We start from the raw sequence: 26330 nt of genomic DNA on the forward strand, positions 1-26330 counted from the left end.
AACCAGAAAACAATCCTAAAGGTCAACAAACAGACCTAGAACTATTCATAGGCTTTTCTTTTTTTGTCACTTTTTTTTGTGTTGTTGTTATTTTGGTGTTTTGCTCTGTCTTGTTTTTTGTGCATATTGTTATCTCTGCATGTATATCTGGATAAGATAGGCTGGATAAACAATGTGGAGGAGAAAACAACAGGATCAATAGTTCCAGGGGGACATGGGAGGCAGGGGCAGGGGAAAGGAAGAGTATTAACAAACCCAGGGACAAGGGAACAACAAGTGATCTAAACCCGATAGTGAGGAGGATGTGGGAGGCCTGGTAGGGCTGGATAAAGGGCAGTGTAACTGAGAGGAATTACTGAAACCCAAATGAAGGCTGAGCATGATAGTGGGACAAGACAAAAATCCAAGGAAATAGAGGAAAGAACTAGGAGGCAAAGGGCAGTTATAGAGGTCTAAATACAGGCGTGTGCACATTTAAATATATTTATATATGATGATGGGGAAACAGATCTATGTACATATATTTATAGGTTTAGTATTAAGGTACCAGATGGCCATCAGGCCTCTACTCAAGTACTCCCTCAATGCACAAACACTTTGTTCTATTAACCTGGCTTTCCATGATGCTCATCTTCCCAACACGATTGCTGAAGACAAAATGGGTGCATAAGCAAATGTGGTGAACAAAGATGATGGTACCCAGCTATCAAAAGATATAGTGCCTGGGGTCTTAAGGATTGAAGATAAACAAGTGGCCATATAGCTGAAAAACAACAAAGCCCACATAGAAGAAATACACCAGCCTGTGTGATCATGAGGTGTCGATAGGATCAGGTATCAGGTATCAAAGAACAAAAAATCATATCATTGTGAATGAGGGGGTGTGTGGAGTCGATATCAAAAGCCCATCTATAGGCAACTGGACATCCCCTTACAGAAGGGTCTAAGGAAGGAGACAAGCCAGTCAGGGTGCAGCATAGCACCAATGAAACATACAACTTTCCTCTAGTTCTTTAATGCTTCCTCCCCATCCCAACTATCATGATCCCAATTCTACCTTACAAATCCAACTAGACCAGAGGATATAGACGGGTACAGATAAGAGCTGGAAACAGGGAATCCGGGACAGATAAACTGCTCAGGACCAATAATGAGAGTAGTGATACCAGGAGAGTAAGGTAAAAGTGGGGGAAGAAAGGGAGAACCAATCACAATGATCTCCTTAAACCCCCTTCTCTGGGGGACGGACAACAGAAAAATGGGTGAAGGGAAACACAGGTTAGTGTAAGACAGGACAAAATAATAATAATTTATAAATTATCAAGGCTTCGTGAGAGAGGGAGGGGAGAGGAGGAAATGACTTGATTCCAAGAAAATGTATTGAAAATGATGATGGCAACAAATGTACAAATGTGTTCAACACAATGGATGGATGGATGGATGGATGGATGGCGATAAGAGTTGTACTAGCCCCCAGTAAAATGAATTTTTTTGAAAAGAACAAATGAACATTTCCTCATTTTGCAGTTAGAAAAGCACAGGCTGTAACTGGATTCATGGAAGCGTGGTGCAACTTGCACAGGTCATCCTGTCGAACGCTCTACTCTGAAGAGAAAGATGTCAGAGCAGAAAGGAACTCTGGAGCCATGTCTGTCCCACTCCATCATACAGGACACTGAAACCACCAGCCCATCAGCAGGAAAAAAGATGTATAGCAGCCTGCTTCTGTAAAGACTACAGCTTTGGGAATTCTACAAGGCAATTTTACTCTGTCCACTAGGATCACTCTGAGTTGGAATTGACTTGAAAGCAATGCGTCTGGTTGTAAGGTGTAGAATAAGACAAAGTATTTGCATATGCTAGTGCATTGCCAGGTCAAGATCCAAAGCCAGAAGCCATCTCTCCACTGGTTAGTCCAACGGTGGACACAAATCTTTACGTGTCAGGTCATTAACCTGACTCAGGGAACGGTGGCCAAGGACTGCAGGCACATGGCTCCCTTCGCTTGGAGTGTCTGTTCCCCAAGGGTACAGGTACCCGGAAAAGTTCTGATATGACCTGAGCGGTAACAGCTGTTCTCAAGCCTGGCTTCCCATTAGCATTCTCTGGGAAGGTTCACAAGAATATCTTTACCTAGTCTTACTTGTGATCAAGTAAAAACGAATCTGGGAAATCGGCCCCAATCTCTTCATTCTTCCAAAGTTATCAAAGTTATTTCCTCTCACCAAGGCGGTCGGAAACCGCTAGTGGCAGCCAGGGCGTCTATGCGCATCCCTGAGGCACGTGTTGGTAGCATTTCCGGGGGCTCCACCTCCTAGCAGAGACCCTGACCCTCCCCAGTTTCACTGAGCACACAGGCCTTCCCTCTTTGCTCCCATGGCAACCTGCGCAGTTTATCACTTATCATTCTCCACAGGTCATAGCAGGAGGTGACATGGTCACGAGCCACCTTGGAATCTGTGTGTGCGGATGATAAGCTCATCAAGCGCACACATTCCAAGGGTAATGACTCATCCTACTTATCCGGAATTCTGGACATCCTGAGAATTCAAAAGTTTTAGCTACAGTGGAAATATACGTAGGGCTTTATTTTGCATGTGCTAGCGTATCTTTGGGATGGCTTCTAAATGTCTGTTTGAGGTTAAACATCAATTTCTGTACTCCTGAAAAATAGTACGTGGTGTTTTTGAGGCAGCCCAAACAAATTTCTTTTTTAGCTGAATTAAATCAAAGAGCATCTTTGATCATGATCAGTAATTGGTTTTAAATTAGGTGAAACTCATTAAGGTAAACAGAAAAAAAATGTTTTAAGAGATCAATATATAGTCCTAACATAAATAGTCTGTTAGATAGAAACAAGAAAGCAAGAAAGACCATCTTGGATCATGCTTGACATCAAATGCCCACTGATCCAACCACTTCATTGCTATTGAGTCAATTCCAACCGATCGCAACTGCAGGACAGAGTCCCACAGGATTTCTGAGACTGAGTCATTACGGGAGCCGGCAGTGCTCTCTCTCTCCTGCAGAGAGGCGAGTTTGAACCACTGACCATGCAGCTAGCAGCCTGTGCGGAATTCATTGTGTCACAAGCCTCCTTTATGAGGATCTTGTGTTGGAAAATGACCTGGGGATATAAGCCATCCTCATACCTGTATTCTACTGAACAGCTACAAGGTGCATTTGTACTTGGTAGTGAAGCATGCAGATCATGGGAGAGGTTGGCTTCTGGTCAAGTAAGCTGGGTAGATAAATAGGGTGTAAGCAGCAAAGAGCATCAATCCGGAGGTGCCCTGTTTCCCTCCAAGAGGGAGGGAAGGTCAGCAGTGCTCTTCTTTGGGCTCCTGAAAGGCATTTTGGGAAGTCTGGTTAACTGGCTGAGAAACATCAATAAGGCAGGTGTTAGGTAAAGGCAGAACGAGAGGGGAAACCCTCTGATATTTCAGTGGCCCTTGTTTGCCTGAAGACTAACTCAGGAAACAAAAGAAGCTAAAGAAAGAATCAGTAGTTGGGGTTATTATCTTGGTAACTCGTGGCATTATGAGCATGAAAATGAAAAAGAACCATGTAGGTCCTGATACAGCCAGGCTGAGGAGAGCTGAGCGCACAGCAGATTTAGTGTTGAGTTGCTGCGGAAAAAAAGGTCAACAATTCAGTCACCAGTTACCTTGTAGGCGAAAGTTGCGCCAGTCTACTTCTGTAAAGAAGTAGGGGCTCAGCGATCCTAGGGGGCGGTTCTGCACGCTATGCTATATGGTCACTAAGAGTCCCAGTTGACCTGACAGGTTTATGGACACTCTGTAATCAACGGCAATAAAAACCAAGCCAAACTCACTGCCACTGAGTTGGTTCCGGTTCATAGTAAGCCTAAAGAACAGGGTAGGACTGCCCTTGTGCGTTTCCAAGGCTCCAATTCTGTACTGGCGTCGAAACGGTTGACTTTCTCCCCCAGAGCGGCCACTGGTTTTGAACTGTTGATTTTGTGGTTAGCAGCCCAGCCTGTAACCATGATGCGACCCGGCCAATGTACACAGCAGTTTATTAAACAAGCAAACAAACACTTTCATAGTCATCAGTTCATTTCAAGCTCACAATTGCTTAGTGGAATATTTTGAAAGGTATTTTTGTTCTTATTTTAATGATGAGAACCATTGACGCTCCAAGTGATTATACAGTGAACTAAAAGCGAGAGTAACTGAGGAGTAGAACCTAGACCACAGACTCTCAACTCCCTCGCACCCCACATGTCTTACAAATTTCACAGCGTAAGTTCCCTCGTTTAGTCTTATACTACCTATCTCTTCAAAAGTCAATACTATTGATTCTACCCCAACATCTGTACACTATGTAGCTATCCAAATATTTCTCACATTCCACCAAAGTCCCAGAATGGTGCAATCATTTAAAAATTTCCTTCTAATAATCTACCTTTTCTTTACAAATTATTGAGAAGTTGGCTTTTAAAAAATACCATTACAGACCAATGGTAACATCTACACGGTAATGGCAGCATCAAGTACCATACTGCATACACTGAGATGTGTTTTTAAAGCAACAATGTAATTGTGGATATTCCTAAAATTTTGGAAAAGTGGACCCCCCACATCCACTGCCATCAAGTCAATTCCAACTCATTGTGCAGAGCAGAGCTGCTCCTTTGGGATTCCACAACTGGCAAGGTTTAGGGGAGCACTCAGCCTGGTTTTCCCCAGTGGAATGGCCAGGGGGTTTTAACAGCTAACCTTGCAGCCAGCTGTCCATGGTTACTGAAGCCACTGCGTCACCAAACTCCAGAGCGGATGAACCCAAAATACATGTGTTTCCAATTTCGTTCATCTATAAATATTTATTTCCGATCATAGAATGTTCTACAATAACAATACTATGGAAAGACCTAGTAAGTGACAATCCCACTGAAATTTGCATGTGTTGGGGAAGAAGAAAAGGTTGCTGAGGGTCTCCTGTGTTCCAGGCATGGGCTGAGAGCTCCCACATACTGTACACACTGAGTTTTCTTTTTTTTTTTTTCACACTGAGTTTTCAAAACTATCCCACTCGGTACATTCATTAGTAACAGATTGAAAGAAGGAAAAAAATCAGAACTCAGAGTATAAATTGGAATCGTTAGTTCACACTAGACGGTGGCAGAACCAGACTGAGGACCTACTTATTCCTGCTCCACGACCCTTTTTATTACACCTTTTCCTACCCATGAAAATATGAACTCACATGCCAAGAGGCACTACAAATGCCAGGCCCTCTGAGCTTTTTCCAAATCCCCCTTCCACAGCCTACTCAGTCCTCCCTCACACCTGGCAGTACTGAGTGCTCCACCTTCTACACTCCTGTTGTCTCTTCTTGCATCTCAGTTTTTAGATTTTTAACACTGAGTCACATCCTTAGAGCAGTAGTTCTTATCACTTGTGGTTCTGTCCCCCAGGGACATGTGGCAAAACCTGGAGACATCTTTACTGATGGTCATAAGTGAAGGGATGAAACAGGCATCAAGTGAGACTCGTGAGGGGGCTGTTAAGCATCCTGCAATGCATGGGACGGCTCCTCACAGCATGTAATTATTGAGCTCAACAAGTGACTACTACTGAAGTAGAGCAACCCTGCCTATGTGGTTTAAGAGATGCAACTCTTGCTTCCTACCCTACGAAAAGGAAACCACACCACCATGAGTAACCAAGACAACATATATATTCATGCTTTGCACACAGTAAGCACTCAAAGTTCTAATTAGATCATCGGACTTCATATTTCTGAAGAGTGTGAACAACCTCAGTACGTCTGCATTCTTCCTGCAGAAAGCATAGGACATTTTTCAGAGGGACCTAACAAATGTCAAAGAATGTATTCTGTATATTAAAAATTCTTGAATAAAAGAAGTCTCTGTTATATAAGAAACCTAATATTCACCCAGACTCATTTCTTATTAAACAAGAATAAATAGTTCAATATATAACCATTGAAATAAGCTATGAAAAAGCAAAGTCACATCTTGGGTAATGCCAGAGAATCAGCTGTTTGCCAAGACTCTTGATAAGCCTTCTATTAAATTGCTTTGTATTATTTTAATAAAAGGCTAATGAAGAGATCGTGAGATCCAGACTAGAGAGTCTCCCACATGGCTTCGGACTTTCTTATAAGAGCTCACGTGTGACCGACCACAGTGAGTCTCAGCTGTGGAGCTGAGTTATTCAGGAACAACCTTCAGGTCTCATCAGAAGTATGCAGACTGGCAGCACTGAAAGTCAAATCCTTTTATGCTTGAGCCAATCTGTCTGGGGCCCCAAGTCAGAATGAGCCCTTTGTGATTTTAAACGTTTCTCAGATCCTGCAAGTTGGAGTCATCATGGGATCCTAAAAGGAATGACTTGAGAAACATTAGGGTTAGTATTCTTTCAGGGAGCCCTACAAAGAGATAACATGTAATCAGATAGATCGATTCTGGAGGTGTAGACCCAAGGCTTGGAGCTCTGAATGAACTGATATACTTATTAAAAGTTCAGATTCCTGGATCCCACCCCAGCTCTACTGACTTAACGTCTCAGAGACTGAGACCTAGAAATCTACATATTTAATACTGCACCAGATGTTTGCTTTGCACGTTGAATTTTGAGACCCTCTGCCAGGATACTGAATCCTAGAATACCATGTCAAGTTTGGTAAGTTTCCAGCATGGGTTTAGCTTCAAAAAGACAACTGGCAATTGCTTTCATATAAAATCCACCTCCACCTCCCACCATAAAAAACAAGTCAAGCATCTGTTAATGCTTTTTATTCAAATATGCAAACAAGCAGACTAAAAGTTTATGAAAATGCTGGGAAAATCAGAATTCTGATTTTTAAAATATCAAGGAAAAATAGTAGGTTTTAAATAAAAAATGAATAAATTTAAGTGCCAGTTCTGAGATGCATTTTCAGATAGATAGATAGATAGATAGATAGATAGATAGATAGATAGATAGATAGATAGATGGATAGATAAAGATAGGTATCTAATATGTGTCAAAGCCAGAGAACGTGGAAGTTATAATATCATCAATGTCACACACAGGTAAAGTTGTGCTGAAGATCATTGGAAAATGATGGCAGCAGGACATCAGCATGTGTCTTAGACATGCTCTCAAGAGATATCAGTTCCTGCAAAGGGAGTTGCTTGTTAAAGTGGGAGGGGCAGGGGAGGTCAGTGAAAAGAGAAAGATCCTAAACAAGAGGGACTGACACAGTGGCTGCACCAATGAGCTCCCCCCTAACAACTGGGAGGGGGGTGCAGGACCGGGCCGTGTTCTGTTCTAAGTGTGAGCCGATCTGACAGTACCTAACAACAACAACCACTCACAATGGAGATACGGTAATGAACTACAGAAGCTAGGTCCGTAGCCCTATCTATTTTTTCCCTTTATTTATGTCTTAAAAGTATTTAGGACGGAAATAAACAAAGAAGTACAGTGATTTCAGGAGGTGGTTATGCCACGCAGACAATGAAACGGGCTGCGGTGATTAAGTCTGGTAGGGAGGGAAGCAGAGTCAGTGGCCGGCCCGATTCCATCCAGGGATCATCAAAAGTGGGTTTCTTGAGGAGGAAACTTTAGCTGACATGTGAATGCGGAGAAGGCCACGAGAAGGCTGGCTATGTCATCCTGTAACCTTCTGGGCAGAAGGAAATGTAACTAGAAAGGTCCTGAGGCAGAACAAGGTTTTCGTGAAACTGTCATCAGAAAAGAAATAAAACCAAATCATTATATAAAACTTGTATGAAATATAAAACCATTTACCAGTATAAAACATCTACTTAAAAAAAATAACATACCAGCATCACTGACAACAGAGGCTGAGCTCATGAGGACCACAGATCTATCATAGGAACAATTCATCACAAAGCAGGAGATACTTGCTGAAGAACAAAAGGCAAGTCTGCGTGGAGGAGGAGGAAGAGAACAGAGTCCTTTTCTTTTATCTGAAGGGCTATGGGCATGTGCCCGAACCCTGGCTAACAGAAATGGTTCGACTACTAACCATAAGGCAGGGAGCGTAAACCTACCCAGGGTCACTATGGGAAATGGCTTGAAGTTGCCTCCCAGAAGGTCACAGCCCAGAAAGCCCCACGGACCACACACAGTCCCATGGTCCTACTCGTGGGATCACCAGCAGTTACCGTCTACCAGAAGGCAACAGGAAAGGGTGAGACGGTAAACTTAATAGGAAGACAGAACCTCAGCTCAAATTTGAGAGAGTTGTCAGAAAATGGACTGTCTGTAGGCAATGGGTCCCATGTGACCTTTGAAGGTGCACAAGGATGGGCTGGGATCCAGCTGGCAGCACCTATTAGGGTCCTTGCAACCCTTTGCAAACACACACACACACACAGCACCTCTCTCACACAAACACTGGAAGACTCTGATGGCTGCCTTACATGGCATTGAATAACCTTAAAACACACATATACGCAACCTGGCAGGAATACTGAGGACTGCATCCTAATTCACATCATCGTCCTACAATAAAGTACATCTCCGTTTCTTCAATAACCAATATATATTTCAAAAGGGCAAATTATGAAACATAAGAGACTTACATTAATTTGAAATCCGGCTAATTCATGGTGGTATTTAAGCAATACACATTAAATCATTACTTTGGCATATTAAAATAATCACTCTATTTAACAAAAATGTGTTTGATTTCCATGAGGTTCCCAATGGGTGGTATGTCAAAAAACAGGAAAAACCTTTAACAAACAGATAATGTGGCCTTTTGTTGGTTTGGTTTTTAATTGGAGCTGTGAATATAAGAAGATGGTTTCCCATTCAACTCCTGACAGAGAATCGCTATTCGTTACTCTCTAGCTATGCTGTTGGAGAAATAAAGTGAAAAAAAAAATTTTTTTGTTAAGATGCCAATGGGCAGTCTGTTCCATTGGGGTCAAAATGTTGAAGATAATTTAGTCTACCCTTCCAAGAATTGTTAACCATAAAATAGTATCTGGCCTACGATTATCAGCAACTTTGATAATACAGACAGCATTAAGATGCTCTACCAAATAGTTGTATTTCTACCTCCACTTCCATCTGGTTTACATCCAAAAATACCTCTGGAAATATCCCATGAAGACAGACATATACTTTTTTATTTATTGTATTAAGGATGTTTCCTAAAAACTACTTATAAGCAAGTAAAATTATATTATACCTCGATTAGGGTCGATTAAATAAAGAAAATTTTGATGAATCCTCTCATAAGGTAAAGTTCATAAAAGGCTGCCTTGCTTTTTAAAAATCCAAGAGCACCGAAAGCTGGGTTTATTTAAAAAAAAGAAGAAGAAGAAGAACCAAGGACTGAACATTTAATTAAACTTCAAGAATTTATCATAGGTCCTTTTTTGTTGTTTTTTTTCCAGGACCACCCCTGGTACTGTACAATGTCTATGTATCCACATGCATTTCATAAACCTGCCTCCTCCTCCACAAAAGGGAAGGACAACTCAAAGTGTGAAAATCATTTAAGTAAATTTTCTTTGAGTTCATTTTTCGCTATTCCATGAAACCTTAATCCATCAGGATTCAGTTATAGCAGAGCTGGGTTGGTGACCTCAAAAGCCCAGAGGTTTCTGTTCATGAACAGTGCCCCCGAACTTCATCTGGCTACCCCAAGCCCATGCCCTTCACTAGGGAGAGAGCTACAGTTCTTAGAACAAATCATCACACGCCCCATACCATCTACACCTAGAATCTCAACTGACTTAGAGAGGAAAAGAGGAAAATGGTGATGGACACAAAGCCATCCACGGAGCTGGTCCAAAAGACTAAAGACCGCCCATGTGTCCTACACGTGTCCATCCCATGCAGTCTCCCTTAGCTTAAGGTGCCACAGTTTTGCCCAACCAGTAAGAAGAGAAGGTCGCTCTTAAGGAGAATGATGTCACCAAAGTCAATGCTAACTACCTTTAGATCCCTTTCTTCTCTAAAATGACCTGAGACACTTTTGCCCTTCGCTTCCTCTTCCTTATAGTCAGGTGACAAGACAATAAAGGAAAATCTGGGCTGTATACAACTCCTCATCCTTAATTGGATCCTCTGTCAGCCCCTTCTCTGAGTATACATGGAGTGGGCTGAGCTAGGAACTGTCTCCCGTATTCGCATTCTCCACACAGGTGGCACTGGACCATGGATGGCCTCTAAAAAGTGGTCCCATGGAATGATCCTGATGGAACAGGGTTATTACTCCATATTGACAGCAAATCAGGAGTAATTTTCTACCTCAATCAGGGCTTAATTCATTAGTCCACGCTACTTCACAAGTTCAACCCAATTTCTCAAAATGCAGTAACACAATCTTCCAGCCTAATTATCTTCATTGAAAGTATTTAAAAGCATTTGCTGAGACACTTTCGTTCTGTGTCAGACAGGATCAACATCAAGTGAACAGCTTGGGGAAGCTACATTCTGTCTAATGTCAGGGGTTGACATTTTAGAAAACACTCTTCTCTTGTAGGAGGGGAAAAATGTCCCCCTGTGTGAACACCAAAGGGCACCTTCCAGTATCTTAAAGGTTTGGTTAAAGGTACACCCATTTTACCTTGGACTTTAAAAACCAGATTCTCAAGAATATATGCTTTGGACATTCAGGAGATTATAAGCATTATCATCTGGATTACTTCTACAATAACACTATCAATTGAGAGCAGTTTAGAGTGCAGAGGAGAGATTTTTTTAAACAAGAAGAACAGTCATGAAGAGACCATGCATGATGGAGATGCCACCCCTGTCACTCACTCCTGGGACAGTCATGGTGATTTCCTTCAGCACAATCCTCAGGAAATGGCTTGTTTTGAAGACATTTCAATAGCTCAATCACCAACCCCCCTCCTCCAAGTTCTCCTCTCAAAACAACCCATTGCCGTTCCCTCTTGACACTGCAAAGACAAATCAACCCAGAGTTTTCAAACACTGGTTTTTTTAAAGATTTTTTTCGCTAGGAGTAAATATTGTTTGAAAACCTTGATGGGCCAAATTTTTCTAAATGTCTTATTTTTCAACAAAGTCTCAACTCATACGTTTGACTTTTAATCATTTCCCAACTTGTGAACTTCACCGCTGCCACTGGGCTTCTGCATTCTGAGGTCGCTGCTGTTCCTGAGGCTCATTTAACTCCTCCTGCCCTAGGCCAGTTACTAAATCTCGCTCGCCAGATGCAAGTTTAATAGCTTAACTTTCTAAAGTAAATGCTCCTTTGAAAACCTGTTCTGGCAGTGATTAAAGGACGCAAAAGGCTCAGAGAGTTTCCAATACGCAACATTAAGAATTCATGTGTCATAAATAAGCACGGTGATGTATAATGAGGGGAAATACCCAAATCACAGAATCTATTTCGGCACTGGGACTTCTGAGACAGTTGCAAAGAGGGAGACTCGCATCAACAGGGATATTATTTGGTTCACGATCTGTTGCGTAGCGTTTATGAGCAAGTACGGACAGCATTGCTATTCTAAATGAATGAACCAAAATCACACCTAAGCCACGTTCAATGGCAGCAAACTCACCTTGTAGACCTGCCCATAGGTTCCATTTCCAACAAGTTCCACCAATTCAAAGATCCCTGCCGGGTCCTGAAAAAAATTCAACAAGAAAAGTTCACAACGGTGTTCCAGGCATTCTTTTCAACAAAAGCAAATAGTATTGAAAATAAACAACCGAGTAACAATTTTAGCATTGGGGGCTATCATGGGTTCAAAGAAAGTACGATGAAAATTTAAATTGTAATTCAGCTGCGGTGAGGAAATTTGCTCTAATATTGCTATACTTGTGTTTACATCAGACAAAAGATGTGCCTTCAACTGAAATCACAAACAAGAACTGATACCTTCCTCTCATGTTTAATGGAAAGGCAGTTAGCAGTACATCAAAGATGCCATGAAAAAGTCATCCTCCTATGGCACGGCAGATTTTTCCGAGATGCTCACTGAGTTGAACGCAGCAAAGTGAAGAAAGGAGCACTACCGTAGTGTAGGACAGTCTTACCCAACGTAGTCAACGGAATCAGCATGCCTCCCCTTCAAGATGTTTATCGAGATACTCCCCCCCCCCCAACACTCCGACACACACACACACACACAGGCACAGTGCTGCCTCTGCACAACATGCTCTTGCAGGAGGACCGCTAGTTCAATAAGGAAGACTTTGATTAAAAACTCAGAAGTATGTGTAAGGTCTTAGAGGAGCCCTGGTATATTGGACTCCTAACTACAAGGTCAGCAGTTTGAAGCCACTAGTTGCTCCACAGGAGAAAGATGAGGCTGTCTGATCCTATGGAGTTATAGTCTTGGAAACCCACAAGGACAGTTTGACCCTGTCCTGAAGGGTCACTATGAATCGGAATAGACTCAATGGCAGTGAGTTTGGTATTGGTTTTAAGGTCTTTCTGTCAAACAGATACTACTATCAGTCTCAGCTAAATGTTAGAATGTTTAATAAATATTCGATAACTAATATTATTATTACTGATGTATATCATAAAATGTTAATAGGAAAAGCCAAAGCCTATAAGTTAGAATTGGCACAAATGGCAGTTGGTTGGTTGGTTGGTCAGTCAGTTGGTTGGTTGGTTGGTTGGTTGGTGTGTGTTTTAATAAATTCAACTCAGAAGCAGAAATTGACTTTTATCTCTGCTGGTCCTTAACAAAACAGAGATTGTTTTTTAAATGCCTAAGTCAAGAGTCACGCACTGAGAAAGCCCAGAGCTGCCAGGCAAGTAGCATACATGAGTGAAGAGTCCCGCAAGAGGTGAGGCTGCTGCAGTGGCGGGAAGAAGGGGAGAGAAGGGGAGCCGTGGTCTATTTCACTGAGCTGCAGTCAAGCATTGCTGCGTCAGCACATGGGCACAAAATTGCAGATTTAAAGATTTGTCAAGAAAAATTGAGTGTTAGGTTGAATGTAAAAAGAACTCCTCATTTTTAAAATATTAGGCATGCACTTCATTAAAACACACACACAAGCCTCACTATCTGCTGGTAGGATGTAAAATGGTATCGCCTCTGACAAATAGTGTGGTGGGTCCCCCAAGATGGAAAACAGAACTAACGTGTGGCTCCCCTGCCCCGTCCCAGGGAAACACCTGGAAGCAGCGCAGGCAGGGGCACCTTCAGGAATCTGCACACCAATATTCATGGCAGCACATTTCACAATAGACCTAAAGGTCCAAACAACCAAAGTGCCCATCAAGCCATGACGAGATGCATGTGGAATATGACCCAGTCAGAGAGAGAGAGGAACCCCCAAGCCATGCCACTACCTGGAAGCACTTGGAGAATGCCACACTGAACGAAGGGAGTCAATCACAAGATCCTATGCCTTGTATGATCTAACTGATATAAAATAAGCAAAATCAGGACAACCAACAATTGCAAGTGGTCACTAGAGGTGAGATAGAGAATGGGGGCATTTTGCTTAGGGGAACAATGAGTTTATATGTTAATTGTAGTGGGATGATTTGGAAAAGGATTCCAAGGATGACTGAACAACTTGAAGAATATAATTAGTCACTGAAGTGTACATGTATAAATTGTTAAAATGGCATATTTTTGTTATATAGATTTTCACTCTAATTAATAACAATAATTATCTGTAGGGTGTGGGGGAGACAACTCAACAACCACTAGTTTAAAGGACACCAATTATACATTCACTGGCAATACAAACAGGTAACGTGAATAGTTATTGCACTGAGAGGTTGGAGGTTTGATTCCATCCAGAGATTTCTTGAAATAAAAGACTAAAAATCTACTTACCAAAAAGAAATCAGCCAAGGAAACCCCATGGTTCTTCCCTGACACACCCTGTCATGAGTTGGAGGTGACTCAAGGGCAATTGCTTGTATCTCTAGTCAACACTGCATGACTACACTGCCCTGTGTTATTACACTATGGGGATCCACCAAGAGTATAAGCTTCGGATTCACAAAGACTTGGCTTCGAATGTTGACTGTGCCTTTAAGTCTGAAAGAGCATTACGTCTATCAAGCATAGCTCTTGGGAAGAAGGTGTGAGACTCTAGCATACTGCCTTGCACAAAGTTGACAATCTCTTAATACTTAATCATTATGAAGCAGATCAATCCCATACCACCAGGGGCTTTCCAGACCAGAGAAGCAGCCCCTCTGCATTCAGGAGAAGGAGGTGAACGCAGTCAGGAATGACGAGACAGAATTCTCTAGAAGCACAGTCTTTAGGAAAACTTTGTACTGGCACTACTTACTTAAAAAGTCAGAAGGGTGAGAACCACCCTATCCATGCAAAAGTCCTCATCAATCTAAAAGTCCAGAGGTTCCAGCTAGGTTCTATCTGGCCAGATCACTCTTGCTGGCCCAAACCCCAGAGCCAAGAGACCCTGTCTGGGCCACCTGCGAGGCATCAGGATAAGAAAGAAGAATTCCGCTTGCTAAACCATTAGGCTACTGGAGCTTCAGGTTTTATTACAAACAGAATTAGAAGGGAATAAGAAAAAGGAGAAGGGGGAAAAATCCGTAAACGGTGGCAGCTGCTGTTTGTTTCGAAGCTGCGCTTCCCAGTAGTTTGTTTGCTCCGTGGTGTTTCTGCAACAAATTTGGAAAGAGGTTCTACATTTGCTTGAAATATCCCAATTGTGTTTTCAACATTCTTGACTGAAGAAAACCAGGAGAGAGGGAAGGAAGACGCAGGGTGGAGACTAGAGAGTGCGGCAGGGAGCCTCGGCGTCACCACAAAGGGACATGAGATGGGGACAGGAACAGAAGCAGGATGCAGAGCCGGCGTCAGTTTCTACCCAGGGTCACTCGGGGATCCTGACACAGGACTGAAGGTTAATAGACAGATTTTAGCAAGAATGGGCAGCTGACTTCTGGGCCTCTGCCCACTCCTTGAAGTCTATTAGTGATCACATGAAAGAGCAACTCCAGGGCCTTTGTTCCAACTGCTGGGAAAACCAGGCTCTTTCTGCAGGACGCATCCAATGGGTGACAGGGTAGAAGTAGCAAAAGGTAAAGGAACGAAAGACGTTCACTGGAAACAATTACTGATTTGGGCAAATTCCTATGATAAGATTGTGTGTGAACCTGGCTGGAACAATGACTTAGTTTTCAGTGGTTTGGCAGTTAAGATGTAGTCATCGACCCTGGTGAGATCTAATATAACGTAATCACTTCCATGAGATCTGCTACAAGCAGCCAATCCATTGAATGGGGTGTGGCCTGCTTCTAATATATGTAATCATTCTGGCAAAGCTTGCTGGCTTCGTTGCTGCAGCTGGCTCATTACCTGACCTCCAATTCTATGGATTTGAACCAGTGGCCTATTTCCTGAAAACGGAATTCATTTTTGCCTGCAGCTATAAGAATCAGGGGAAGCCTCCAGCCTGATATCTGACCCATAGTAACTTGCCAAGCTCTATAACTGAGTGAGCCATTTATCCTCTCTGGAAATCTGGCCTAAAACAGTTGCCCAGGGAATAGACTGGGGCTCTCTGAGGTTTTGCACACAGGAGTTTATTGGAATTAACGTATGTAGGTGGGATGAAGGCCTGGACAGTTCAATACAAAGGAAACAAAAACTCTGGCCTTCAAAGGAGCTTGAGAGCTGGGGTATGGCTTCACAACTGTCTGACTTTAGAACACGGGCCCGCTATGTCTCCCCTCCATTGGTTGGCCCGAGGGATGCAGGAAGGCAGGCAGCCCTCGTGACCCTTGTTTCTCAGATGGTGTGGTCATGGCTGAAGTCACACTCAAGCGGAGGCCAACTCCTAGAAAGGGATTCCGAGGAGATTCCAAACGAGCCGCCTACATACACTTTGAGCAGGGAGATGAGCGAGTGTCTTGGTTCCGGAGAGAGGGCTGACGCACCGCAGCAGCCAGTACAGATGTATCTGGGGTGACACCAGTGAGGATGGCAGTAAGGTTGCGGGGGCACCGCTAGGACATGCTATTTGCAGGCTGAGGGCATCAGCTACCTTGGAAAGGCGACAGAGGTACTGACTAAGAATACCTCCCCGATGCCCCTAAGCTCCTTTCTCCTTTCCCCCCAAGCTGACCAAGGACCGGGGATCATCATTAAGGGTGGTACCGGTGTCTGCAAAGGTGCTGCCAACACCGACTTAGTGAATGGTGAGCCATTACTCCTACGGGAAAAACGAGCTCAGGCTCCTGTGAGCTTCCAGCCACAATATTTTTTGTCAACGTATCGATACATATTCGTGTTTTATATGTGTTCCTCCGTAAAGACACCTTACTTACTACATAGTGTAGATTCATTAACACTAAATTCACGGCCAATAGCCCTGTCGTTCCAGCCTGAAAGAAGCTTCTCTGACACACGTATTTTATCGATAAGGCGCATCGCGGGTTTCTTATACTTACAAACACTAGATAGCAATTCAGCTCTACACTTTGGGTCATTTTTAAACAGCAAAACCACCAACCAAATGCACAAAAATGATAAAAACAAGGCACTAAATAGGTTTCAAAAGGGGATAGTTATTTACAGCACAGGAACTGAACCAAGACACAGAATTGCCTTCTTTGACCTCAGCTGAAAGCCTGTGAGGCCAAGAGGGATGTGTTTGGCACTCCACACAAGTCAGCAAATACCACAGGCAGTGTCTGAGGGTCACACGCTGCACATATGTTAGCAAGTCAGTGAATTAGCACATACAGAATCCACAAATAATGCTGATCCCGTGTACCTGGAGACCTGGATATTCTAAACGGTCTATAAACAGACAAGTGTCGTTGTTATATTCTTTGGGAAGAGTGATACAACTTCAACGCGGTAAGCAATTTTCTCTAGTCTTGCAGGATCTCTAAAGTAACTTCTCCCACCCCTCACCAGTGACCTCAGATTCTTATTTGCAGTGATCTCTTCTCAGGCCTGTCCAGGTTGTCCCCTCTGAGGCATTAGACACTACTGAACACCACCACTCTTATTGAAGATACAGCTGGTCCCCCGACTTACAGCGTATTCAGAGAAGCTACAAAACTATGAAGAATTTGGCATAAGGCTTGGAGAAAGTCTTATCAACAACCTGCAATATGCAGATGACATACCCTTGATTGCTGAAAGTGAGGAAGGCTTGAAGCACATGCTGACGAAGATCAAGGATTACAGCCTCCAGTATGGATTACGAATCAGTGTAAAGAAAACCAAATGCTCACAACCGGACCAATAGGTGCCACCTTAATAACCGGAGAAGAAATTGGTGTTGCCAAGGATTTCATTTTGATTAGATCCACAGTCAATGCCTGTGAAAGCAGCAGTTCAGAGAAGAGTTCGAATGAGGCGGCTCATCGGGAAGAACTGATGCACGAGACCTTTTTAAGGTGTTGAAAAGCAAGGGTCTGGTGTTATGGAGTAGAGTGTGCCTGACCCAAGCCAAGGTGTTTCAATCACCTCATATGCACGTGGAAGTTGGTCATTGAATAAGGAAGACTGAAGAAGAATTGATGCCTTTGAATTACGATGCTGCACAGAATCATGCCAAAGGACTAAACAGATCAGTCTTGGAAGAGGTACGGATCCTCCTTAGATGCAAGGTGGGCAAGACTTTGTTTCATGTCTTTTGGCCACGGTATCAGCAGAGACCACTCTCTGGACAAGGACATCGTGGGTAGTAAAGCAGAAAGAAGGGAAGCAAAACAGAAGAAGCCCCTCAACAAGATGGATGCACAAATGGGCTTAAACATGTGCACAGTTGTGAGGATGGAGGATGGCACAGGCCAAGAGGTGCATGGGGTTGCTGAGTCGGAACCTACTTGGTTGAGCTTGAACAATATGTTCACGTTACGAAGAACCACACCTACAATGGTCCTGATGCTCACACCCAAGTGTTCAATTGTAAGACTTACCATTCATGACACTACCGTAGGGATTTCATTTCCAAAACTAAATGAGGTGCTTCTGCTACTTAAAAACAGATCTAGACATGAACTGCTTTGCTAAAATCAAGAGGCAGATTCTAAAAGCAGTGACATGGTACCATTAAATGTATGAGAGAAAAAAATGGGGGGAGCAGATATACAACTCTCACTAATTATATGACTAGACACACCATCCCCATGCTCGGGGATAACCGGATCATCCAGAACTTTCTACAAACTGAGATAAAAATGTTAACTTTTTCCAAGTCATCCGTATCATCAAATTTTTATGATTTGTGTATTTTTAATGTATGTATGTATTTAAATGCACCCATAAGTGTGTATGTAATTTTTCCAACCCTTACAGACAAAGATTGGATTTATAAAGCTAGGGATAATAAAAGGCAATAATTAGGAAAAAGAAAAATAATGTTTTCAGCTTGAGTCAGAATCCACAGCATCATTAGAAGGCAACCCCACAGTAAGTCGGGGACTACCTGTGTCCCCTTCCTTGTCTTCCACCACACCCCACATTTTCTCAGTCTACTCCATCTGCCCACACCTTAAAGGTAGGCTCCCCGTAAGGTTCCAACGCTTCTCCCCCTCTCTTTGCTCACTGTACATGAATAATTTGATCTCCAAATATCCCATCTAGTCCCTCCATGTATACACAAGGCCCTGATCATCTCTTGCTGGGATTACTTGCTTTCAATCAATTCTTTCCCCCTATCTAGTCTTCACGCTGATCTTTCTAAAGCAGACATCTTTACCCCGGACACGGCATGCTTTAAAGCCCTACATGATGTAGTACAAATTGAACGTCATGGTCCCATCATTCTTAAGCCAGCCTTCCTTCCCAGTCTCATGTTCTTTCACTCTGTGTAAGAGCTAGTTCCCTCGGTCCATCTGCCATTTCCCCAACACGATGTCCAGTATGTCCTCTGGGCCATGATGCGTAATGCCTGCCAGCCAAGATCATTCTTCCTGCCATTCTCTACCCGGGAAGCCCATCTCTGAAAGTCTACTCAAACACTGCTTCCTCCGTAAAGCCTCCTTGAAATCGGCGCCACCACCCTGCTCCCACAGGACTTTACGCATAGCTCAATGACCACCGCGACCAGTGTGCTAACCTCACTTACATTTTCCTTCCTTGATGAAGGAAAAATTCCCAAAGAGCAGCAACTGCAACATATTTGTCTTAGTATTTCCCAGCACTTAACATGGGTATCCAACACATAATTGTCGATGGAAGTTGATGTTCTACTCGCAATTTTCCACGACAGGCTTCAAAGGAGATGCCTGTATCCCAACCCAAAGTGCTTTCCAGTCACCGCCACCTCATCCCCCCACATTACTCCCACGTACCCTCAATAGTATTTCGGGTTCTATAATAAATCCATACAGCCCATTGGTGTAAGCCGGGTCTCATGTCCTGGAAAGACAGGCTGTCAGGATGAGACCATACTCAATGCAACAAGCAGAAGATGCTACACCTAATAAACCTGTAACACAGACAGCAGAGCTAAGCACGAGAGTCGGCTTAATTCCCCCTCTCGGGTTTGCTGAGCTGCTCACAAAGCCGAGATGGGAGCGTGGCAGAAGGTTACAAACACTAAGCAGAAAAGAGCAAATCGTTGACATTTACCAAAATCAAGATCCCCTGTTGGCTACACAGGCCTTTACTCAGATCTTCACCTCGGCTAGGAGGCTGAGGATTTAATTCTCAGGTAGAGCAGTTTACATTAGTTCATCATGAAATAGAACTGCATATCAGAAAGAAACCTGTCACTTTTAGCCATCATAACTTTTTTAATCACAATAACTAGCAGGTTGTGAGCACTTCTGAGCCGGGTGCTGTGGTGACGCACTTCATAGGAAACGCTTATTTAATGATCACCACTCAATCAAGAGGGAGCCACCGACATCTTTGCCGGTGAAATGAAGAGCCGGAGACAGGCTCCTGCCTGAGGGCAGGTCACAGCCCTGGGAAGCTGCCGCGCTGGGTGTGCACGCGGGCGGTTGGCCTCCTGATGATCAGCTCTGACCGTCACCGTCCTGGAAGCAGCATCTCCAGCCCTTGGTTCACCACTCGATTGCTCTCTGAGCCTAGGCAAGGTCCATCACCCCTCTGAGCCTCAGTTTCCCCCCTCAGTAAAGTGGGGATGATGGCATCTACTTCATAAGGCGACTGAAAGAACCGTAAAGGTATCTTGATGCATTCCGGGCTTGTTATGTCATAAATACAACCATGGTGAATGTTACTTGGCTTCTTTGTTCCCTTTTTCTCTCCAAAAAAGAGTTCATTTGATACATAAAGAATATACCTCAGAAAACACGCACATATATACAACTCAGACTGTATTTTATAGATTTACAACTTGCAAATCAAGCACAGGACAGGGATTTGCTTTTCCGTCACTAATACGCACCATGCATTTAGTACACAGGGCTGGGTCTCCTTCGGAATGGATGAGACATTTGGGAAGACACATGAACTTTCCATGCCTACTAGGCTGCTGGAATAAATTCTCTCCCCTACCAGCTGATGAGCCTTGGGCGGCACTGGCAGGCTCCAGGCTGATTTAGCAGCAGCAGGGTGGAGAGATTTAGGAACTAGGGATTAGTCTTTCCAGACACCGAGTTACACTTTCATCCTTCCAGGTTCCCTGAATGATTCGGGATTTATGGGAACACCAAATAACATCTCCAGACTCAACCTTGAAGATGGAAAAAGGCAAACCCAAATATATAAGGCGGACACCAATCTCCTTAGCATCATACAAGATGATACGTATTCTTCCCCAATCCTCCCTCCTCCTTCTTTGAATTGAAATAAAGAGGGGAAATGGCAGGGATGATGAGCAATCGCCTCCACAGAGTCTAGACCCCACTTCCCCCCAACTCCTTTCAAAGACAGAGCGCGTGGGACAGACAGTTTCCTTTCGGCCACCAGTCTGTTGGCAGGGCGACAGAAGCAACAGAGGACAGGTGCCTGCTCTGGCTCCCAGCATGGCTGCTCACCCGCAGCTTCCCTCCCAACATCTGCCACCCTCTGTTTACCCTAAACTTAGAGGCCTACAAAAGGCCAGAACGCGATTGCTCTTAAGCAGCATTTTGCTCCATTCCAGCCCTAAGTGACAAGCATATGCTTCCAACAGCAAAACCGAACAAAGAAAACAGGGACAGGAGGGAGCACTCCCTGTGCATCCTCTCGTGTCTTCCGGCTGTTCTACACCCGTGTTCTTCCAAAGGGAAGTAGGGAGCAGAGCTGGGGACACTGTACTGACTCCACACCCACAGAGTACCACAGCCAGGCAAGTGACCTCATTGTTGGCTTTGTACCCATCCCACCTCTAGGAGTCCTGGTGGCACGAGGGGCTAAGCATTGGGGGTGCCAAGCCCACGGTCAGCCGTTCAAACTCGACAGCCACCCAAACTCAACAGCCACCATGTGGGAGAAAGATGGAGCTCTTTGTTCCCGTGAAAATGACATCTCAGACGTCGGGAGAAGCACTGTCTTCTTGGACCGCTAGGAGTTGGATTTGGATGGATGGCAGTTGATCTGCTTTGGGGTTGGGGTCATCCTTTCGCATGGACGGAGGGTGAGGGGCAGGGTTCATGTCTCAAATGCCTCGCTTTACCCAATCGCCCTCACGCAATCTCTGAGGTCTAGTCAGCACCTTCCACCTGCACTTACTATGTTGCATGTGCTAACGACCATGCTAGGCAGACGCACTGACATGAGGGCCTCGGCCTCAGGGTGCACACAGTCTGAAGAGGGAAACAGACAAGAGCAAATGACTACCCACACAGTAACTCACTGACACCAATAATCAGCGGCACCCAAAAAGCAACAAAGTGCTCTGGGATTATACAAGGGGACTTCAAAACCTTGTGTGTGTGTGTGTGTGTGTGTGTGTGTGTGCGCGCGCGCACACACACGGGGGGTGGGGAATAAGTCACCATCATTTCATTCAATTTTTTCCACAACATTTTTGGTTGGGGTGAAAAAAAAAACCCAAAACTCCCAGTGTTGAGTTGATTTCAACTCATGGTGAGCCTCGAAGACAGCATAAAGCTGACCATGTGGGTTTCCAGAACTGTAACTGCGAGACTATAATGCTGTAAAAGAGTAGAGATCTTCGCCTCTCTCCCAGGAAGCAGCTGGTGGTTTTGAACTGCTGACCCGCTCATATGCAAGGAGATGAAAAATACAGTGCATGCAGAGAGGTATGGTGCAAAGTTTTAATGTGCTTGATTGATAACTGTTAGTCTAGGTACGTTAGAGAAACAAATCCACAGAAACTCATATATATGAGAGTTTTATATAAAGGATATGTGTACATTAAGAAACCATCCCAACCTAGTGCTGCTCAAGCCCATAAGTCCAACATTAGCCCATATGTCCAACACCAATCCACAATGTCCTCCTCCATCTCACAAAACAGACACAGCAATGACGCCAACTGCAGGAAGAAATCCAAATCAGTGAGCGTGTAAGCATCTCAGCGCTGGCAGGGGTCTCCACACGGCTGCTCCAGCACCCAGGGCTATATTAGGGTAGGTCTATGTGGCTTCTCCTCAGAGATGTCTTGCAGGAAGTGAGCCTTGCCAGATGAAGCAGGGAACTGGCTAAGGCAGCTACACCCTGGTCCAACCATCAGAGAGCAAGAGACAAGAGAATCAGAAGAGCAAGGCTCACGGAGCCATTTATCTCCCTGCTTTTCAATTAATCCCACGTGTGTTTATCAGCCCGGTTGGCACAATAAACCTTAACTAGCTCAATAACTGACGGACAAACAAAAGGTTGGAAGTAGGAGCCCACCCAGAGGTACGGCGAAAGAAAAGCCTGGAAATGCTTCTGAGCTTTTTGTTTTTTCAAGTCAAGTCGTGAAACACCTATGGAGCATGATTCTAGCATAAGGCACGTTGGGTTGCCATGAGTCTGCACCAACTGGTGTTCGTTGCCTTTAAATATTATGTACATAACCATTTATACTCGCTGACATACTGGCCCACGCCGTACACAAAGTGGATCGTTTGCCCCACAGTGCCCCAAGCAGCACAACTCTGCCTGGGATGATCGTGTCGGGCGAACTCTGACCCGTACCAGCTTTGCTGACTACAGCTGGTCCTTGGAACTGATCCTAGGCGAGCCCCCAGAACCACTGCCCCCACCACTGGTGGCATCCCACTAAGTTCTCGAGCTCTCAGGACAGGCAGGTGGGTGCCACCACCCGTCCCCCGACCCCCCAACACCGGCTGCATGTGTTGTATGAGTAAGTCCTGTCTGCGACTGTGCAGCAGCCACTAGTGAAACGGCTTCCCACCTGCCACCACCTGCCTCACCAGGACTGCACTGCCCCGGCCTTGCAGAATGGGGAGCTCATAATGAGATTTGAATCCTGACTCCTCTGCTTAACAACGTTGAGACTTTGAACGATAATAGTTCCCACTGTCCTTGGCGTAGGCAATGGCCAGTGCTTTCTGCACGTGGTTTTATTGAAGCCTTATAACAACCCCCATAGTAAATCTACTAACCCCAAATTCAGGTGGAGAAAGTACGGCTTGAAAGGATTAAGTACCTTGACCAAGGTTAAACACTACCTGGTAAAGATGGCTGCCAAGACCAGACTACAGTGAGGCTAAAAATACCTCCCACGGAGGGCTGTTCTGGGGATGAGAAAGAACCCACGAAAAGCATTTTGGGCAATGCCTGACAGTGCTTCATAAGAGAGCAGGCTGCCGCAATAATTGCTACTGCTGCTGGTGTTATTAAAAGTTGCCCAAGGTCATAGCCTTGGTCAGAAGCGGAGCCAGAATTCAAATTAAGATATTTTTTCATCTAAATCCATCATTGCTCTCTTTGCTACAAATGGCCGCTGCTGGCATTCGCTTGGGGTCACTAATGCCAGAGGCAGCAAAAGGCAGAGGCCTGAAGGGAGACTGCCAGAAGCAGTCCATGGGCTGGGAACATGGGAAGGCCAGTGTTTCTGGGGTTTGCTGCCCCTGCCCCCCATGAGAGCCTGAGCCCCCAAGGAGGAGACCAAGAGGAGCCTCAGATTTTTACCTGACCTCACTGTCCCTGAAAGGATGTCGGTAAAACCTTCCTCCCCGTTTGACAGAAGAGCCGACTGAGCTCAGGTAGGGGCTATCAACATTCCTTTAGAATTCCAAGTGTGAGGCTTACAAGAATGACCTAGATGATTTGTCTAAGGTCACACTTAATGAATCGTAAGCAAGGTTAAGTCAAGACCCAAGTCTTCCTCTCTAGTCAAGGGACTCCTCAGACAGAGCAAAACTTTACTGTCTTCCCAATAGAGGACCCAGGTAGCAGGGCAGTGGAGAGGAGGCCTCAGAAAGACAGTGAGTTTGGTAGGTCACACCCTTATGTGAAAATAAGGGATAAATGAAACAGTTCAAGATCCTGTTTCCCGGGAAGTGTCCAGACACAGCTCCACATTCCTATTGAGCTCAGTTCTAAAACGTTTCCTTACAGAAGAAAGCAAAGAATTCTTCATACACCAAGTGTTGTCCATTGGGGTGTAATTAATAACATAACACTAAAAGGAACATAAGCTTAGAACTGAAACCCAAACCAATCCCACTGTCGTCCAGTCGCATCTGACTCATGGCGATCCCACAGACCAGAGGAAAACAGTGCTCAAGGTGGAGAAGGTCAATCGTTAACAGGAGCAAAAGAGACTCACCTGCCTCCCGAGGAGCAGCTAGTGAATTTGAACCACCACTGAGCCAATGTTTAACCCACTGAGCCACCAGGGGTCCTTAAGAAGAAGAGCCTGTTCGAATACAAATTTGAATATTTTGTCCTGGGGTTGGACATGAGCTCTCAGCACCCACTGGCCACCCACTTTCATACGTCCTGCCCTGGAGAACCTGAGGCAGACCTCAGCCCTCGCCCACACATCTGGGGCACCCCGGGCCTGACAAGGCATCCAGAGTTAGAGAAGGGCAGACCACGCCCACACACAGGTGGAGAACATTCTCAGGGATCCTAGGCCACAAGGCAGGTTTGGGACAAGGCAAACTGAGTTCACCTTCTCGAAGGTTCTTCAACCCGCCACAGTCTGTTAAAGCTCGGATCATGCAATTCCCTCGAAAGGTCAACAGGTACAAAGAAAAGGCCCACCTTGGGCCCTCTCTCCCATCGTCGGCTGTTGGAGGGAAAGGAATTACCCATCTTACAAAGCTGTGCAAACATTCCAGCAACACGAGGTCAGAGTGATGGGAGCCAGACTAGCAACGGTTTTGGCATCTTGCCTTTACAACGATGCGTCGATGGAGAAAGAAGATAGCGATCCTGGGAGAAGAGAGATGGATCGCCTAAATAATTAAGGAAGAACGATTAGGAACCCGCCCAAAGCCCTAGTTTATAAAGAAGAGACCGAACAACACCATTTCCCCAGAAAATACTACCCTCCCCCTCCCCCCCAGCCGACCAGGGACACCTGGATCTGCTTGAAATCATTCGCAGTAGTTCTTCCCAACCACACACAGGTAGGAGCGGAACTGGTAAAGGGACCCAACCCTGATCAAACTAGAATGTGTACCCCCTTTACCGGATGCCTGGCCCTCCACACCTCAGTCTCCCCACCGGCCCACACACATACAGACTATAAGAAGAGCCCCATCCTTAGCCCGTTGTCCAGCAAGCAGCCCATGAGGTTTGGGGGAGGGCAGAAGATGTGCACTTTGGAGAAGGAAGGGGTGAGTGCTTTTCGGCCAGGGGTCCAGTCCCTCTCTGAATGATATGGTGAGACACACCCGGTGACTGAATAGTCTACTACTCTCCCATGTCCAGAAAGGGGCATGTGGCCCAGAGCCTGGTCACCAGGCACAGCCACTCAATACCCAGAGTAGGGTCACTTGGTACCCAGCCATCCCACTCCATCACTTGGTGTCATCACAACTGGCATTGATGGCTGGTTAGTAGCGACTCCTGTACAGGTTGGTTAGCATATGCTTTCATTTGCATCTGATCTTTGGCTTTTTCTTCAAGGTTTCTGCCCCTATGGCTGTGCCAATTAACATGGAGTCTATACAGGTCATTAAGTTTGTCTGCTTCCTTGTGTGTTTATTTGGCCAGGCAGGTGATTTTTTCACAATGGAGTGTCTACCATGTGTTTCAAGGCTCTAGAAAGCATTCTGACAAACTCCAGAAGCTGAAGTTAAGTTTCTGTGTGTCCTTTCTGGCTTCCAAGGGTGCTGGGTTTCCATGGTCAGGGAAGTTTTGGAACACTGGTTTAAAAAGAGCAGACGTTTCACACAAGACAAGATCTGGCTCCAAGTAGTTTCTCCAACCTGTTGATTTGTAGAATACTTTTAAGCAAATGTTTTGTTTTGCTAGGCGCTGGTGCATGGAGCTCAGATTGGAAAACGACAGTCAGCAGAGCAGTGTTTCTCACTCCTACTTCAGCAACATT

General features: G+C 44.7%; 1 protein-coding gene across 1 annotated transcript in view; it reads right to left on the reverse strand.

The window, feature by feature from the left end:
* TNIK (TRAF2 and NCK interacting kinase) overlaps positions 1-26330 on the reverse strand; it is a 443318-nt gene that overhangs the window by 334438 nt on the left and 82550 nt on the right. Inside the window, exon 2 of the mRNA XM_075547026.1 lies at positions 11549-11614. Within this exon, the coding sequence (XP_075403141.1) occupies positions 11549-11614 (66 nt within the window). The remainder of the gene's footprint in view (positions 1-11548; positions 11615-26330) is intronic.

The sequence above is a fragment of the Tenrec ecaudatus genome, chromosome 4, assembly GCF_050624435.1.
Source record: "Tenrec ecaudatus isolate mTenEca1 chromosome 4, mTenEca1.hap1, whole genome shotgun sequence".
NCBI lineage: Eukaryota > Metazoa > Chordata > Mammalia > Afrosoricida > Tenrecidae > Tenrec > Tenrec ecaudatus.